General features: G+C 37.5%; 1 protein-coding gene across 3 annotated transcripts in view; it reads left to right on the top strand.

Moving 5' to 3' along the window:
• Nucleotides 1–18,576, top strand: part of LOC145664916 (EEF1A lysine methyltransferase 1) — a 29,909-nt gene extending 11,333 nt beyond the window's left edge. For all 3 annotated transcript variants that reach the window (XM_081732021.1, XM_081732036.1, XM_081732028.1), the window contains exons 4-5: nucleotides 5,116–5,325; nucleotides 18,424–18,576. In XM_081732021.1, the coding sequence (XP_081588147.1) occupies nucleotides 5,116–5,325; nucleotides 18,424–18,557 (344 nt within the window). In that variant the 3' untranslated portion in view covers nucleotides 18,558–18,576. The remainder of the gene's footprint in view (nucleotides 1–5,115; nucleotides 5,326–18,423) is intronic.
• The last annotated feature ends 1,761 nt before the right edge of the window (nucleotides 18,577–20,337 follow it).

Genomic DNA, 20,337 nt, shown 5'->3' with positions numbered 1-20,337 from the left:
TGAAATGGTGGAATGAAGAAAGTGGGAGGAAACGGGAGAACCCCGAGAAAACCCACGAGCACGGTGTTTGTCCACCACAAAGTCCACACGGCGCGAGCTGGGATCGAACCAGAATCTGAAAAAAAGTCTTAGTTGGGAAAGTCAGGGAGTTTCATGAAAAAGTGGAAAAACTTGGAAAAGTTAGGGAATTTCAAGTACGGATTTTTATTTAGAAGCCATTTCTGTTTTCGCTGTACCCAACTGTTTGGTAGGGGATATTTTATAAAATAAATTAAGTTTGTTTCGCAAGACTTCTCAGGGGGTCACGTTGGCTCAGTGGTACAGCATTTACCTCTGGTGCGTCGGATCCTTGGTTCGATCCCCGCTCAAATAAGATTGTAGTGGACAAAATCATATTCGTGGATTTTTTCGTAATACTTCCGTTTCCTCCCACGTTGTCGTTCCACCAATTCTTCCCTCATCATTCACTTGCTTTAATCATCCGTCTCCCTTAACCTAAAGGGTATAATCGTGGGACGTTAAACTGGAAAATTTCGTTTCATTTCATTTTTGCAAGACTTCTTGACTTACACACACGTTATATACATGTGCATGCATAGCAGATGAGGAATTCCTGCTCGGGAAAATATAGTTGCTTTTTTGCATTATAAATAACTAACTAACTCTATGGCCTATGGAACCCAGAGGTTCAATGCCGCCTTCACAAAAGCTCTCCACTGACTTCTATTCTTAGCTAACTGCATCCAGTTTCTACTTTGTATTCCAATCTCTGCGAGGTCCATCTTAATGTTGTCCTCCTATCTGCGCCTAGGTCTTCCTAATGGTCGTTTTCCGATTGGTCTTCCAGTCAAGACTTTGAAGGCGTTTCTACTTTCTTCCATTCTAGCTACATGACCCGCCCACCTAAGCCTCCTAGACTTGACGACCCTAACAATGTTGGGTAAACCATATAAATTATGTAGTTCCTCGTTATGAAGTTTCCGCCGTTCCTCTTGGGTCCGAATATTCGTCTCAGGATCTTGTTCTCAAATACTTTCAGTCTATGTTCTTCTCTCAGAGTAAGCGACCATGTTTCGCAACCATATACAAGAACAAGCATGATTATCGTTTTGTATATTTTAAGCTTCAAATTCCTCTACAGAATTCGCGACGATAAGAGAATTTGAACCGAATAGTAACACGAATTCCCTGCTTTTAGTCGACATTTAATTTCTCCGTGAATATGATTTTCCTCTGTTAATATTGATCCTAGATATTTGAAAGTATCCACTTTATCAAAAGTATTATTTAATATTTTAACGCATCCATAATTTGCTGTATTCCGGTCCCTACGCACTTCCATGTATTTAGTTTTCTCTGCATTTACTTCTAAACCCATGTCCCTGCAAGCGTTCAATAAGATCTCTGCATCTCTTTCTATTGTTTTCCTATCATCCCCTATTAAATTTACATCATCAGCATATTTTGCATTATATATAGGCCTAGTAATTTGTAAATCATAACCTTCTAAAAGTCAGGTAATTCGTGCTCGCCAAATAAGTGGAAACGCTGACAGAACAACGCATTTTTATAAATTAGTGTAACACTTTTCAAGTTAATAGGTAACTTAAAAATGAACATCATGTGTACTATAACATAACGATTTCTGTTGAAATATTCGTGAAGTGCGATTTTGGACTTATACTGTTCTTCTACTCACCCATTCAATTAATGTGTAGCACATATCACAAATAGCAATTCTTTAATGCGTATTAATACTAATTATAAAGGTAAATGGTAGTTGAGATAGGAACACCCTTGAAAGAAGGCATGAGTTAGTCCTAAAAATCTTTTATTACTAATAAAAACTCCATGAGAGTAGATCAAAATAGACTTCTTTTTCTTTTTTATTCTTTCCGACATTAAGGCTATCAAAAATTGCTAAAAAAATAAAATTTAGATATGTGCTTCATTTTAGCGTATTACGAAAATTATTTTGTCGATTGGGACTTATTTAGCTGGTGTACATGAGGTAAAATGTGAATGTGAGAAGATTCATATATTTGTATGGTGAAGGAACGTATAAGAGGTGCTAGGGATGACAGTGTTTGGTTGGAACTCTTACCTCGATCCCCATCATGTCATGCTAGTTACTGCATAAACAGTAATTTTAATATTTATGTTTATGTCCGTCAAAGCTATGTGAACTGAAAGACTTAGGATTGTTGGGTTATTTTTATAAATTGCAAGCAACTGGCTAGTCAGTAAGGGTTTTGGGGTCTCCATCGGTCCATAGGCAAAACTTCCTATGTTATTCCATTATCGATCAATACTATATGATTCTGAGTGAATGTAAAATAATTTATCTAACTGAATAATTTATAAAAAATATAGCAATTTACTTTATTGTTAAAATATTCACTACCGAACAAAAGTTCTTGAACAGCTGGGATTTTTGTAAGCATAAACTGTGAAACTATTATTTTTGAACAAGAACTTTACTGCTGAGTGGTAGAAGTCCTGCTGTCTGAAACAAAATTTGAGGACAGTTGGATCCGGATCTGGGGGGCGCGGTGGCTCAGTGGTAGAGCGTTCACCTCCGGTGCTTGGGATCCCTGGTTCGATCCCAGCTCGCGTAATGTGGACTTTGTGGTGAACAAACACCGTGCGCGTGGGTTTTTTCGGGGTTCTCCCACTTTCTTCATTCCACCATTTCACTCATTTCTCATTATCACCGTCTCCTTTAGCCTAACCAGCATAAACGTGGGACGTTAAACTTAAATATTTCATTTCATTTCATTTTTGGATCGGGATCTCAGAGATACTGTAAATCTAATTATAATTCTTAAAATGGGAATATAAAAAGGCAATCTTTAATAGATATTGCATAGTATAAACACGAAAATGTGGAATGTGTGGAAGCATATTAGTCTTGTTTGAAAGGTGTAGACATAGGAGCAAAGGAGTGACAGAAACTTGAACAACAACAAAAAAAAAAAAAAAGTTTTACATATTTTGTAGTTGTTTGCACCTTGTTGATATGTTCACGTTTAAAAGGCCAACAGTACCGTATTCTGAAAAGTGTTTACAACAGCCCACATACGGCGTTCTCTACTATTCGTTGTTGCTATTACAGCGAGCGTACTATACACTTTCTAAAATATGGTATGTGTTTCTTTTAGAAACGTTAAGGTATCAAAAACTACAAAGAGATATAGCTTGTTTTTCTTTCGAATTTCTGTCACTGCATTAACCCCGTATGTCTATAACTTTCAAATAAAATTAGTATGATGCTTCACCTTCCACACTTTTGTTTATACTGTTCAAAATCTATAACGAATTGCCTTTCTTGTATTCTCATTTAGAATTATAATAGATATATCATCTAAAATATCTCTGAGATGCCGGTGTAAGTGTCGTCAAACTTTATGCCTTAGACAGGAGTATTTGTGGCATATGGTGACAAAATTCTCGTATCAAAATAATAAGTCCACAGTAGATGATCCCATGCTCACTCAAATCCAGGGTGTTCGAAAACCTTTGACCGGTACTGTTATACGTAATGATACTAAACTATGACAGTAAACTCTGTCGGATTGGACATTAGCTGTGGAAATTTATGTGAGTCTTTAAGTTATGGAATGTTCATCAAAAGTTGATCATAAGTTGTAGGATACGAAAGCTTCTTCATGTCTTTTTATATTCTGCATCCATCTTGCATCAATCCTTCAGTTGTACACTCATGTCCAAAATCATTGTCGCATATCTATAACTGTCTTCTTGTAAGAATATAATTTGATAATGATTTTGCAGGGTACTTTTAATACTGATACTATGTGTGTGATCGGAAAATGTATATTCTTGGTAAATTTCATAGGAAAAGAATTATAAATACGAAAATTAGAATGAGTAAAACTAAATGTTGCTAAATGGACAAGAAAATTTTATTTTTGTTTTATTGTTTTATTTACTGCTCTTTTGACATGAAATTTTCCACATACATGTCTTTGCCGATTATACACATACTAACATTATAAAAAAATACCAGGCGAATTCGTTATCAAATTATTTACCTACAACAAGATATTTATATACATGCGACAATAATTTTGGACATAAGTGTACATCACATTTTTCGAGTGTCATAAATATTTAACGTGAAGCAAACATAAAATACAGAAAATAATTTACGGGTGCGTTCGGAATTGTAGATTATTTATTTTCTTTCTTGACACATTTGAAAATGAACTACCGGAAATATTATACTAATGCTAATTATTATTAAGTATTCTGCCTCTCGGCAGGTCCTGGGATTAATCAGTTTCTTCAATTTTAGATTTGGGCCTGGAAATGTTTCTTCCATGTTTCTGGATCTTCAGCTTCCTCTCTTAGCTCCCAGTATTTTCTTCTATTTTTCAAAACATCGAACACCTTCTTCTTCCTATTCCTCGCTTTCCTTCCATCTTTCCTTCTATTGGGGTATCAAGAAGACAATTTCTTCGCAAGATGTATCCAATCCAATTGGACTTCGTACGAAAGATACTGGCTAAAACGTTCTCTTCTGCCTATCCTTTGTAAAACATCTTCGTTTGTTAATCTCTCTGTCCATTTTATCTTCTCTATCTTCCTCCAACACAACATTTCGAAGCTCCCTAAATATTTCTTCTCTAACTTCCGTAATGTCCAAGTCTCTGAACCAAAAATGAAAATGAAATCTTTGTTTTACGTCCCACGGTTATGCCGGTTAGGCTGAAGGAGACGGTGATGATGACTAATGAATGAAATGGTGAAATGAAGAAAGTGGGAGGAAACGGGAGAACCCCGAGAAAACCCACGCACACGATGTTTGTCCACCACAAAGTCCACTTGGCGGTTGCTGGGATCGAACCCAGGACCCCAAGCACCAGAGGTGAACACTCTACCACTGAGCCACCGCGGCCCCTTCTCTGAACCATAAAGTCCAATGCTCCATATATAGCACTTGACCAATTTCTTCCTAGGTTAAGAATGATCTTTTCTTGTTTTCTTGTTAGCTTATTATACTATTGCTAAAAAAAAGTGTGCTTTTGAAACTTGCATGTCCTACAAAATCGTGTACATAACATAACAGAATGTATGTTTCTGTTTTACTTCTAGTTACGCTCTTTGAATATGATCGAAGATTTGCTGTGTATGGAGAGGATTTTGTGTTCTACGATTACAACTGTCCACTAGACATTCCAGACCATCTGTCGGCGAATTTCGATCTCGTGATAGTAGATCCTCCATTTCTCTCTGAAGAATGCTTCACAAAAGTTGCCGATACAGTCAAATTAATCGCCAAAGATAAAATAATTGTTTGTACAGGTATGTAACGTACTTAAAACTGATTTACTAAAATGCTATTTCAATCTCCGCTCGCTGTACACTAGAGGTTAAAATGGTGCTTAGTTAAAACTCTTTTCGATTTAACAAATTTATTTATTTGTTGCGTTTGCCCACAAACCACCCCAAACTTCATATATTTATGAAATAATTCAAGAACATCATTAGACAGGCAAGTAATAGTACAGATAGTAATATCTATTTATATGACACACAGACTGAGACGTTTCCTGTGATTAGAATAAGGGATAAATATTTTCCTTATGATACAGCGTATAGAAGAGTTCACCTAAGTATTCTGTTTTTAAAGTTAGTTGAATATTTAGTATGATCATGCAGTTTGACTTACAAGATTGCACTGTTAGTATAAGCGATAATCCTTGAACAAACGCGAAATTTTTAAAATTACTTTTTTGTCGTAGAGAACTAGAGCATTTATTTCAGCCGAATTCATTAATGGAGTCAACCCGTTAACATCTTGACGGGTAACGGTGGCTATCACATCTATTTGGTCTAGGAATTAATTCGTGCGGTTGGTACGCACACATTGAAGCTGTAGTACAAACACAAAATACATAAATACCTTAAGAAAAATATTGTCCATTGCTAGCCACCACTTTCGCCCATCTGTCAGGCAATGTACGGATTCCGTGGCGAAAGAAGTCCTCATCCTTGGAAGCGATCCAGTCAGAGACCCATGTTTCGATATCTTCTGAAGAAGTAAACCGCTGTCCAATCAAATCGTTCATGCAATCGAACAAGTAGTAGTCCGAAGGAGCAACGTCTAGTGAATACGGCGGGTGGGGTAAAACTTCCCATCCGACATTTTCTAAATAGGTTTTGACCGGTTTGGCGACATGTGGGCGAGCGTTATCATGTTGAACAATAAGTTTATCATGTCTGTTCTCCCATTCTGGTCGTGTTCTGGCCAGAGCTTGCTTCAAACGCATTAATTGTCGTCGATAACGTTCTCCATTCATAGTTTCACCCGGTTGCAGCAGCTCATAGTACACCACACCTTTCATATCCCACCATATGCACAGCATAACCTTTGCACAGTGAATATCTCGTTTTGGTTGTGATGGACCTGGTTCACCTGGTTTCACCCAGGCCTTTTTTCGTTTAGGGTTCTCGTAATGGATCCACTTCTCATCACCCGTAATAATTCGATGCAGAAACCCCTTTCTGCTCTGTCGTTGAAGCAGCAATTCGCAAATGGTTTTTCGTCTTTCAACGTCTCTGTCTTTCAATTCATGTGGAACCCAATGTGACATCTTTTGAATCATTCCCATGGCTTTCAAGCGTTTGGAGACTGTTGTTTGATCAACGCCTAATGCTGCTGCAAGTTGTTCCTGCGTTTGACACGAATCCTGCTCGAGCAATGCTGTCAATTCTTCGTCTTGAAATTTTTTTGGCTGTCCAGCTCGCTCTTGGTCTGCCAAGCCGAAATCACCACTTCTAAACCGTGCAAACCACTTCTGACATGTTCGCTCAGCTAGAGCATGGTCACCATACACTTCCACCAAAATACGATGACTTTCAGTCGCACTTTTCTGCATGTTAAAGTAATGCAGCAGGACACCCCGCAAAAACACTTTATCAGGCACAAATTGCGCCATGTTCACTTAACTACAAACTGGTGTTGTTGACGCTTTAATCCACTGCCCTATACTACGAACGATACGCGATGACAGGGGTTTGCAACACATGTGTGGATACACGGAACTGTGGGACGCTCCGTTCGTTGCGCCATCTCTTGTCCACCCGCACGAATTAATTCCTAGACCAAATATAAATCCGTTTAAATCTATATTTCCTAGCTTCTATACAACCTACACAGCAGCAAAGAAATGTTGGCTGCCTATAATAAAAGGATATGGAATCATGTGATTTTTTACTGCTTTTTTTTTAGCAGAGTTTATTTTATTGGTAGTGTGAGTATAATGATTTTCTTCATTTTATCTTAACATTCGTTACATTGTGTGTACAGTAGGAGAGGTGCCATGACGTAGTTAATAAGACATTTACTCCTTGTGGGGGGCAAATATGGCTCTCAGAGGTTCACCTAACCTTTCTCCAGTGTATACCTAGGGGAACTAAGGGAGGCAGAGGCCACTTAAATGTGATACTGAGGACATCACCATCTCTGAGTATTAAGTTCGTCTTCACATCGCTTGTGGCTTACATTGACCTGCCCTAGTACTCAATAATAATTTTTCATTTGCAGTCTTACAATTTTCGCTACTATTCTGCTAATCCAAGTGGAGTATAAGTTTTTGTTAGCTTAGTTCGTTGATTAGAGTTTATTGTTCCGTTTAGTAGCTATTCTAAGATCGGAACCACATGAGCTCAGTAGTACTTCGAGGCATTGGCTCGAATTCGCTCCCAATCTTCCCTGACTCCATCTTCCCAGGCCCGGAGGCACCTAGGACTGTCCTCTCTAGATTTTGGGAGGGTCCTACGTACAAATTTTTGTAGAAGTGCACAGGACCACTCCCCTTTAATTTGAGCAATTGTCAAAACGAAACATTTGATATGGTAGTATACGACCAGAGTATGTACGTTGTAATAAGTTCGGTTAGTTCGTCTCATACCTTTCTTTGGTTAAACAAGTGCCAAAAATTCAAATTTCAGAAATTTGTGACGTATTTTAAGGTTTTATTGAGATTACAAAAATGAATACAGGGGTCTGTTGTCTTAGGTATAAGGGGCGATCAACTGAAACCCGTTCAGTGGTCATAATTCATGAAATAAATTTTATTTCGAGCGGAAACTTGTACACTATCTAGAGGCGTCTATGGTTAGCGTGCAGTAAAAATATTCTTCAGAAGAGGTCAACATGAGCGTTGAGACACTTGTCCCACCGTGTCACTAACTTACAAATGCCGCCCATGTAAAATTTGGACGGCTGACTATCAAACCAATCACGCAGAGCGTCCTGAACCTCAACGTCAGACTGAAATCTCTGACCTTTCAATGCCTTCTTTGGAGGCCCAAAGATGTGAAAGGTCAGGGCTGTAGGGCGGGCGGTTTACCTTTTCACGCGTGTCTTCTGAGGCAACAACATGGGCTTGACCAGGACGGCGATAATCAGTGGTTTGTTCACGCCCCTTCCGAAACATTCTGACCCAGTCCACCACTGTTGTTTTGGAGACGCATGGATCACCATACACGTCTTTCATACGCCGGAACACTTCAGCTGGTTGACAACCTTCGGCACTCAGAAACTGGATGACGGCACGCTGGTCCTATTTGGACGGATTGGGAATCTTGAACGTTGTTTTTCACTCGTTATATCTGCAAAATGGAAACACGTATCAACAACATTCCTACACCCAACACACAGGGACATTAGCCATTACACACTATTAAACAATGTCCTCCTACATACTATACCAATAATACATGGAACGAACGGGTTTCAGTTGATCGCCCCTTATACACTAATGCTCGCCTTCCTAATTTTGGGAGGGGAACATTGATCCACTCCTTAATTTATGAATTGACAAAATAAATAAATAAAATAAAATAAAAATTGGTAAATGTTCTCTAGGACTGGAACATATATTTTTGTAAATTTTGTTAACCCTGCTTGTACTTTTCTATGGGTAAAAAGTTGCCAAAAATTTTAATACGTATTACAGGGTGTCTATCGGTCACAAAAGTCACGAATGTCACGAAATCAGAAAACGGTCATGAAAGTCAAGAAATTTAGCTTTTGGGTCACGATTTTTTAAAATCTGTACAAATATAAGTAGAGACTCAAAAATTTTGTTCTATAAAACATCAAAGTTCACCACCAAAAATGTGTGTGGTCGGCTTTTGATACTACCAAATCGCACTTTTCTATCGCTTGCATGAAAATTTGGCCTAATTCGCACCCAAATTCGCTCTCGAAAATGATACGAAATTTTATGGTTTGATAAAGAAAATGTCACGAAATTTCATTTTGGAATTTTAGTAGACACCCTGTATTACCACATAGTAGGTTATTCACCTAATTTATGCTCTCTGATGAGACTTTATTGCATTTATGGTTATATTGATGAATGTAGAAACTCCTTCTCTTGAAGAAGACACAGATATCATTATGCACTTTCTCTCAAATTTTGGGTGGGGTACATAAGACTACGGTGGCTCAGTGGTAGAGCGCTTATCTGTGGTCCCTTGTTCGATCCGCGGACAAGTAAGTTTGTGGTGGACAACATCGTGTCGGTGGGTTTTCTCGGGGTACTCCCGTTTTCTTCCAGTTTCTCATTCCACCAATTATTCCATTAAAGCAAATCATTCACTTGCTTTAATCATCGTCTCCCTTTGCCTAACGGAACGTTAAATTCAAAGATTTCATTTCATTTCATTTTTACATAGGATCACCCACTAAATTGTCAAAAAATAAAAATTGGCAATTATTCTCTAAAACATTGAATATATAGCCTATCTCTGTAAATTTGGTTGGTCCACTTTGTATCCCTAAAAATTGCTAAATATATACGTAAGCAACAGTTGATATTTTGGCGGGAAATTTGAATGGGTCATGCTTCTTTCTTCACATGATATGAGGCGGGAATTTTAAATGTGCGTTTAAGCTCCATGACCTGCAGCCCTCGTTTCCTAAAATTATCAAAATGATTTATATTTTATAATGAGGTCTTATACCATTATAAATGGTCTTATGAATAAGTTTTTGGTAGAAAGTACATTGATCCACTCAACTAAAAGTATTTTCAGTGTCACTAATTTTTTTTTTCAAACTAAAGAAATTTAATAAGTGCAAAAGTTTTCCCAAAAAAAAATCAGTGAAGCAAAAAACTTTTAAACAAAAATTTTCAAACTAAAAATTTCAGTGAGTACAGAAAATTTCAAACTAAAAATTTTCAGTTTTTATCAAACTAAAACCAAATTCTGTGAGTGCAAAACTTTTGGAAGTAGAATGACTTGGACAGTCACCATAGTGCACATCTCAATTGATCCACTCCTTAAATTTGGAAATTGAAAAAAAAAATCAATTTAGATTTACAAAATTAATATTTTTCGAAAACTACGCTTGAAGCTTAAATTCTTCTGTTCTCGAAAACTCACCTGAGTATATGTTAAAAAAAAAAAAAAAAACCTAAATTCAGTATCAGTTTCAATAATATTATCCGTGGCTTTGGATTGAATATTTAACAAAAGAAATACTAACCAAAGCTTCAACACACATTGTATTTTGAACTATGTGTTACAGTTTCGGAAGTTTCGGATATCTGCCATATCGTTCATCACACACTATAGAACATAAATGTATGTCATGTCATATGTGGGGGAGACGGGGAAGAGGATGAAAGAAAGGATAAAACATAAAGATGACGTGAGGAGGAAGAAAGATACCAATGCAGTATATAAACATGTTAAGGAGACTGATTCACGAAATTAACTGAGATAAGACAGATGTATTGGAGATAGAGAAGAGAATGATAATAAAGAAATGGAAAGAAGCAGATTGGATAAAGAAGGTAGGAAGAGATAGGATGATGAACTGGACAGGCGGCTTACCAATTAATGAATTATGGCAGAGAATTTTGGATAGCATAAACAGGAAGATGGAATTGAAAAAGGCCCTTGTAAGGACCAAAAATGGCGGCACGTGATTGGCAGGAAAATGGACACGGCTGATTGGCTGAAAGCTTCAGCCAATAGAATTTAGAATTTTTCATAAGGATGACTGTATATATGTCTGTATCTTCATTTATGTTCTATAGTGTCTGATGAAGGATATGGTAGTTATCTAAAACTGTAACACATTATAGTCTAAAATATAGTGTGTGTTAAAGGTTTGCTCAGTATTACTTTTGTTACTATCAGTTGGTCAGATTCATGGTTGTTGTATAGCCTTAATTTTAGATTTATAAAATTCATCAAATTTTAGATTTGAAATATTTGTGTGTTGGAAAACTGTGCATGAGGAGTAAATTGTTCTCGAAACCTCTCCTATGAATCTGTTAAGAAACTCAACATAACTTTTTAAAATCCTTTGTAAGAGTAAACCGAAAAAAAAATGCGTACTATATTTTTTCTCATTGCTCTCTATCGCAGGTACCACGTAACACACAGTGCAACATAGACGTTATAAAATAACAATTTAATACATGCATTCTCCCTTTCTTTCTTTTATTATACATTTTTTTTTAAAAACTGCAATTTCATTCCCAGTCGAAACTGGGTGGGCCGCAGAAGGTAACGCCTTCTCTGGGGCCAGGGGAAAAACCAGATTTGTTAGAAGCGCCTGGTTATAGATGGTATACAGGAAGCTATGGATGGCGTTGGTGTACAATCATTATTATATCTTTAGATGCGGTAGAAGAAGTGCAGTGTAGGAGAGAAATTACGGACTATAGATATGCAGATGGCTTTGATAGATGCGACGACGTGGGTTATAGGTTGGTGTGGCCTGGTCAAGTTCATGCAGTGCAAGGAGATGGTCAACTGGTGGATTATACAATTAATCTTTGGTCAGCTATATATGCACTTCAAAGTAAATACTCTAGTGAGTAGCGTCTTTGATGTGTATGATCCTGGGTTTGATTTCTGGTAAGACAGCAGTAAACTTCTTGCAAGGTTTAAGATTTTATCTTAAAATTTATGGCTTTCCGTTAAAACTATAGTGATATAAAAGGGAGAGTCCGAAAGCAAGTTTCCCCAGGCGACTGTGGACAGAAGTGGAGATGCAAGCATGTAATAGCATGCAAAAATAACTTAAAAATAACATTAAAGATTAGACATACTTTTATTTTTCGGCATAACTACCGCCTACATTGAGACATTTGGCATACCAGTCTATAAGCTTCAAAAACCCTTCGAGGAAAAATTCAGGTCTCTGCATACGGAAGAGGCGTCGAACAGCTGCAACTTTAGCATTGCTTCCAATGTGACTGCCGCCGAGAATTTTTTTCAAAGCCGGAAACAGATGGAAGTCACTGGGTGCGAGGTCAGGATTGTATGGCGGATGGACAAGGCGATCCAACCCAAGAGTTGCAATATGGTTTTGCGTTGCCGTCGCTGAGTGTGGTCTCGCATTGTCATCCAACAACAGAACATCAAATGTGAGAAGGCCAGGCCGCTTGTTCCGAATCGCCTCATCCAATTTCGAAAGGGTATGACATTCGTAACGAAGAACCGCTCACACTTCCTTCTTTGACTACGACGTCAAAACGCGCCTTCTCACCATAGCTCCATAGCTATCAGACTCATTCTGAGAGATCTCTCCGCTTTCCGCAGGCGCTGCGACGGCGCCATCTGCAGTATCGCGGGTGAACGATACCCACTTGTGTCTGGATGTGTTGCACGTGCAACCGCTGTCTTGTTTCCCCGTTGCTCTTAGTTTTAATGGGGAAAACGAGAGGGGATACTTATTTTCGGACTCCCTCTCGTAACAGGACACAGTACTAATTCGGGAATTTCATTTTTTCCTTTGAACCATCAACGTTCTATTACGTTACACCCTGTATATTATCCCTTTATCTTTTCTTTTAGGTGTACTTACCGTGGCTGTATCAGGTTTTACTGTTTTAAATAAAACCACTTGAGACATTGAGGGACATGTGACGGAAGTATTTTCAGAAGTTGTGATGTACGAGGGTCCTAGTGATGGAAATTGTTCTCTCATGAATTTGATGTGTCTAACACACCATAATATTATTGTTGGTTATACACTTAATTGTAGCGGAAATATAATCACCTAGTCTACAATAATGTACCAAACGGAAATAACGATCTCCTTGGCCGTATTGGAAAGTTTTGGCAACTTACAATATCCCCGGTGGTGTAAGAGTAAAATATTCAGTGGCTTCCGTTATTTGATGGAGATGCGTCAGGAGCGAATCTTCCAGGCGTTGCTCTGAATAGTTAGGGATTACCACGAAATATTAAAACAGAAATAACGAAGTGAATATTTAGTATAAAAAGTGCCTTTTAGAGAATAATGAACGGGACGCCACCTTCAGTATATACTACTGCTAAGTACCCTATTATTTTTTCCTTGTTTGTGCCCCGTGTATTTCTCTCTTGAAAAAATGGTTTGATGCGATCGACGAAGATATCTTGGATTCTTGTTTTAAATATTTCTGATAATTGGTCAGTTTACAAATAATCTTCGGTGGTCCGAGGAAAGATTTGGAAAATATTTCTCCTTGGCCTTTTTTTCTCTCAACGGGAAATAAATGAGGAATTCTTGACTAGGAGAAAATGTCTGTTGTGACGTTTGTTGTAATTTTTCTTCTGCTCTTCGAAAGCCATTTTAAGATTCGTCCTTACAATGCCCCTAATATTTGCGAGAGATTCTCTCAATTTTTGCTTGAGGGGAGCCGCAGTGGCTCAGTGGTAGAGCGTTCATTGGGTCCGTAGTTCGATCCCAGCTCGCGCCAAGCGAACTTTCTGGTGGATAAACACCGTGTACGTGGGTTTCCTCGAGGATCTCCCACTTTCTTCATTCCACCATTTCATTCATTTCTCATCATCACCGTCTCCTTTAGCCTAGCCGCCATAATCGTGGGACGTAAAACTGAAAGGTTTCATTTCATTTCATTTTGCTTGAGGGTATATTCCAACTTGGCATTCTGCGTACGTTCCGGGTTCGTAACCAAAAAGTAAAAAAAGTAAGCTAACTGTTTAGTTCCCGTTTGCACATGCGTATTTATTGCGAACGTTATATGTGGTAGTCATCGTTTCCACTCTGATGTTTTTGGATGAAGAATTTCAAACAATTTTGGATAGCTTTGTTTATCACTTCTATTAGGCCGATATTAACGTGGTTAAAGGTTGGTGAATATTTATATATGAAATAATATTTCTCGGCTAACTTGCGAAGAAATCGTGATTTACGGACAGGATGTTGGTCAAGATAAAGATTTAGAAAGGCTCCAAAAGCATTTTCTGCCGTGATCGAATTTAAACAAGGTGATAACGTATCTTGTCGCTAGTTCTACGGCCACTAAAATATGCTTAGTTTTGACGTCTTCAACTGGAAATGGCCCAACGGTGTCAAAATTGCCAAGGGTGTGAAATAACTCCCACTGCACGGTGTAGTAACTCGGACTGTGTCTTCTCCGGGAGTTTTTTAAGCTTCTGACAATCCAGATGTATCTTGATTTTATGTGCCAAAAAGGATTTCATATTGGCTATATAATCTGTGAGGTATGTTTTTGTAAAGCCAAAATGTTGCGCCGTCGACTGTTCATGTTCAAACCACTGATTGGCAAGTGATTTGGGGATGCAAACTGAATGAAGTATGCCCAATTCGGGATGTTTCTGTGTCCTATAAAGTAAGTTGTCTTCTAAACAGAAGAAGCGAGCTGAGCGAAGTGTTGATGTTTTCGCTGGTTCCTTTCCGTCTAAGACGGAGATGATGGTCGGTGTAATTTTATTATTACAGTGAAACCTCTACTAACGGACACCTCTATAAAGCGGACACCTCCCTTAACGGACATATTTTGTAATCCCAAACACTGTAATAGGAAAAAAATATATTAGCAAACCTCTCTAAAGCGGACACTCTCAAGTACGGACACGGACAGTCTTTCATAGGTATTATTTACCTTCGTATTACGGACACTTTCTCTAGAAACAAGTTGAAAAGTACAGTAAAAACACATTCTTAGTAATTCATACATGTGTCACCACGGAAGCATTGTGACAACATTTTGTCTCCTCAACTGTCTGTTCAGCAACTCAGACAGAGCGTCTGTGTGTAATAATGCTCTCATGTCCTTTGCCTGCATTCCACTCCCACTCAACCTGTTTTAGAGGCAAAAGGGATTGACAGTTGCCTGCCATTTGGGATGACATGTCATTCTACTGTCCCGCTGGAATCTCTAACCAAGCAGAAGACAAGTTTGGTATTTTTTGCCCGCGAGTACGCATATTGTCTCAAAAAAGACACTGCTGAACTGCAATTAATTCAATTAATTAAAGCAATATATCAAAAACGCAGTAAGTAGTGATAAGTGTAAAGTGAAGAGAACTATAGCATCTTATTTCCATGTTGTATATACCTTGAACATAGAATATTTGATAGTAGAGGATAATGCAGGCACAGGGACATTTTCGTAATATTCGTGAAGACACGATTCATGAATTTTTTTTAAATTGCATATTACGTTGTTTACTAGTTTACGTAAGAAAATATTGAAACCTCTCTAAGGCAGACACCTCTTTATAGCGGACAATTTTGGATTCCCCACGGCTGTCCGCTTTAGAGAGGTTTCACTGTATTATTATATAATTTGATTATTGTAATTTTATTATTATTATTTCTAGAATTACTCCTATTTCTTCCCTGATTTCTGTTCGTCCTATTAGTCCGTTTTGTTGGTGTCACATGGTGTTTTGTGCGACCATCAAGGGAAGTTCGGACATATGATTAAGCTATTATGGTGATATCCGAAGGATTATTGACTTTCTAAGAGGGAGAGCTTTGGACTCTTCAGAAGGTTAGAGCGTTTGTTGTGGTAAGCCGACAATTGACTGAGGAGGAGAAATATTCTGCATCGTCAGTGCAAAAAGTACAGATTGTGACAATTGAAAAGGTAAATTCTTAGCTTGGGGTGCCTGCACAGAGGAAATGGGTGCTCGCATGCGGTTGTGAAGGAATGGCTATTAAATTGCGAGTTTCGTATAGGGGTTGCGATGGTGTTCGGAAAGATTGGCCGTAAAAGGAATAATATATAGCTCCATATAATCTCATTTTTTCATTAGGTCTTGCGCAGCCTCTAAAGACTCGAGACGAGTTTGTAGGACTTGGACTGTTTCGAGTGGTTTCCAGGGCAGTTTTCTGTACGAAAGTATGCTGAAGTCCGAGTGACAGGAAATGAATATTTTGTTGTTCGGTGGCTTCCGGCATAAATTGCGAATCGCTCGTAGCGTCAGCCGGTTTGTTCTCCTCTTGCTGAATCTGAAATAACTCAAGTTCGGTCTTATATGTTGAAATTCGTGGGCGACTAAATGAAATTAATTTTTGTTTCAGCTATTCATATGTTAAGCTGTTTAATTGTTGTTGGGTTTTTAATTGGAGTACCAGATCTAAACCTACTTCTGAAGATACATCAGTCCATGATTCTTCTACTTCTTCTTCTCAGCGATCCATGATTGTAACATAGCTAGGTGATCAAAGACCATGAAAAACTGGTCGAAGTCCTCAGCTATGAGCCCAGAATATCTCGTTAAATGAAATCTTGGGTCATGATTTTTGTTATGTTGTCTATATTGTTTCTATTTTCGCCCTGGCACGTATTCTTTCCCATACGAGTAATTGCCATGAAATATTTACCTGACTTAATAAATTAACTCTACTAGTCAAAAAAAAAAAAAAAAGGGTGCGTGATAAATATTCAAAGTTCTGTTCTAGTTATTAAAGACAGCGTCTCGTCTCGTCATTGCCTTACTGACGCGATCACCATGTAGTATTCGGTAGAATAACGCTACATGGGTTTTCCTACGTTTTTCTTTTATTATAAAGATTATATACACTTCGTACACTGGATTACAAATAAGTGATTCTCTAATAATTCTTTTCTCAATAAGTTGTACCTTTTCCCATAGCAGCTCGGAGGTTTAAGGTTTATTGGTTAAGAATGACCATACCCGTTGCAGCAGGGTCTAAAGGAACGGCTTCCTCATTCCATCTCAGAGTCGGGATTGTATCTTCTGCCCATTGCAGCTCGGAGATGGATAAGGAACCTCTTGTCTGTTGTAGCTCAGAGTTGAGGCTAGAGGAGTCTCTCCCGTTCAATGTAGCTTGGAGAGAGAGGTAGGATATAGCCAGTTAATAACTACAGTAATGTCTTCTACCACGAGGTGTCCGTTTTTATAGTCCGTCTTTGGAGGCGGAGCTTGTGGAGGGGTTGAAGGGGTCCTCTTCGTGTCCCCTCGTGACGGCATCTGTCGGCTGCTTGCAGTTGTTGTACCGAAGCATGTGGTTTCCCTTACTAATATGAGGGGATATTGCAATACGTATGCTACGTAACGTAATAGAGTATAGTTACACTCTTTAAATGTGATCGAAGATTTGCTGTATATGGAAAGGATTTTGTGTTCTACGATTACAACTTTCCATTAGCCATTCCAGACCATCTGTTGGCGAATTTCGATCTCGTGATAGATCCTCCATTTCTTTCTGAAGAATGCTTCACAAAAGTTGCCGAAACAGTCAAATTAATCGCCAAAGGTAAAATAGTTATTTATACAGGTAAGTAACGTACTTAAAACTGATTTATGAAAATGCTATTTCAAAACAAATATTCAGCTAACTGTGGAAACAGAATACTTAGGTGAAATTAATCGCCCTTCTGTACGCTGATCATAAGAAAAATATTTAAAAGTGTATGTGTAATATAGTTTAATAATAATATATAAAGTATATATATAATAAAATAAAAAAGTGTATGTACCTAAATTAACTGACAGCGAATTGTAATCTGGAAAGCTAGGACATGAATGTAAAGCTACCCTAGAATTTAAACTTAAGATCCAAACCCCTAAGAAATTGAACCCTGACTCAAACTTAACAATGTACCATTATTCATGAATTTGAAGTCAACGAATTATAATATTTTTTTCTACACTGCATCAATATTACGGGTGATGTTATTGTACATAACAACGTATAAGATCCTTTAGAGTTTCACACTGAAAAAGACAAGTCGTCGTTGAAACGTATACGGACAGGATTTTAAAAAAAAGGAAAAAACTACTTACCTGGACTCAGTCTTATTAATATTCAATGTGCATCCTGCCAGTTCATTAAGTATTCTTTAAAGTTTCCATTTGTCCTCTTTAGATTCAAGGATAAGCTATTTGTAGCTTTAAAAGAAAGAGAGAGGGAGAGAAAAGAATAACCGGCTTGGTCCTTTCAATTAACCTTACTTTTAATTCTTGTTGAATCTTCGCTCTATCTAGTTTTCGACTTGTCATTGTACCGCGGAAAGATTACAGCTAAAATCTAGAACATGCCTCTGTTGATCAAGTTTAGTTTGTATGTGTCGTAAGCAATCATGCAAGTATATACGATTTCGATTCTTATGAAATTTGTACTTATTTATCTTTTTATAGGTGCAGTTATGGAAAATTTCGTGAAGGAACACCTTGAATTAGAAACTTGCAAATTTGAACCTAAACATAAAAATAATTTAGCAAATGAATTTAGATGTTATGCCAATTATGATATGGATTCATATATAAAATAAACTATTTTTTTGTAACAAATTCTATGCAAAATTTTATTTTTAGTGACTTCCTTATCCTTCTGTTCGTACATAATGTTTGGTAATATTTGTGTACACTATTAAAGTATCTGACGATATTTATTGATGGAAATCTCTCTTCATACAAAGTATACACACTGCGGGTGAAAAATCACATCATATTTGTATTTTTTATTTACAATATAATAATGCAGAAATTATAATAAACTCAGTCTTACTTCAATTTAGCCTGACGAGGAAAAATACCGTCGATGCTGATATTTCCATTATTCTCTCACTTTATCATTATCATTGACGTCACTTCAAATTCTGTTTCTTAAGAGGCCCTATCACTGCGAAATTAAAATACCGCTAATTTTACAGTAATTATGTGATATATTCAAATAGATAAAAGATAATCAAAATGTGGAACAAGACCTCCCTAGACAATGTTACACCGTGTATTTTGCATGAGGTACCGTTATCACGAGTCACCTAGTTGATTTCCGTTTGCAGTTATTTAGAAACGCGAAAATAAATTCCGATTTTCTAAATGGCTGGAAATAGAAAGCAGATAAGTGAGTCGTGATAAAGGTATCTCACGTAAAATAATATTGTCTAGGGAGGTCTTGTTCCACATTTTGATTATCTTTTATCTATTTGAAGATATCACATAATTACTGTAAAATTAGCGGTATTTTAATTTCGCAGTGATGAGGCCGCTTAAGGGATTCTTGCAGTTGTAAGCTTTCAACTCTCCCTTGTAGCCTTGTCCACAGCAAAGCAGGTTCATGTTCAACATCATCAACATTAATTTTCTAATAAGTAAATAAATTGAAAGAATACAGTGAAGCTACAAAATTAAAGCGTAACAATATATTACTGAGAAATGCACAGATATTAACAAACTAAGCTAACTAACGCTGTGGCCTATGGAACCCAGGGATTCAATACCGCATTCACAAAAACTCTCCATTGATTCTGTCCGTAGCCAACTGGATCCATTTCTACTTTCTATTCCTATTTCTGCGAGATCGATCTTACTTGTTAATATTGCCCTCGCATCTCCGCCTAGGTCTTCCTAATGGTCGTTTTCCGATTGGATTTCCAATTAAAACTTTGAAGACGTTCTTACTTTCTTCCATTCTGGCTGCATGACCTGCCCACCTGAGCCTCCTAGACTTGATGATGCGAACAATGTTTGGTAAACTATATAAATTATGTTGTTCCTTGTTACGAAATTTCCACCTACCCCATTTCTGTTCTTCTTAACTCTGAATATTTACTCAGGATTTTATTCTCAGATATTTTCAGTCTACGTTCTTCCCTCAGGGTAAGCCACTGTTTCGCAACCATACCGCACAACAGGCATGATTATCGTTCGTTTTATATATTTTAAGCATCAAATTCCTCGAGCGAATTCGCGACGAAAAAAGATTTGGAACTGAATAATAAGGCGAATGCCCGGCCTTTAGTCGGCATTTAATTTCTTTGTGGGTCTGGTTTTGTTCTGTTAACATTGATCATAGACATTTGAAAGTATCCACTTTGTCAAAAGTGTTATTTGATATTTTGACTCATCTATAATTTTCAGTATTACGATCCCGGCATTAACACTGAAATTTAATATGGTTACGTCTTTTGTCGAGAAAATCGATAAAAATGAGTGAATTACAATCTAAAGATTGACGCGTACGACAACCATACCTCTTAGTGAGATGAAACTGATATTAAAATGTACTATTATCAGAATCTTCTATATGACACTAGTGAGACGTGGGAA

The sequence above is a fragment of the Thermobia domestica genome, chromosome 1, assembly GCF_964235325.1.
Source record: "Thermobia domestica chromosome 1, izTheDome1.hap1.1, whole genome shotgun sequence".
Classification (NCBI taxonomy): Eukaryota; Metazoa; Arthropoda; class Insecta; order Zygentoma; family Lepismatidae; genus Thermobia; species Thermobia domestica.
Note: the sequence above shows the minus strand (reverse complement) of the source record. Positions and strands in the feature narration are given on the sequence as shown.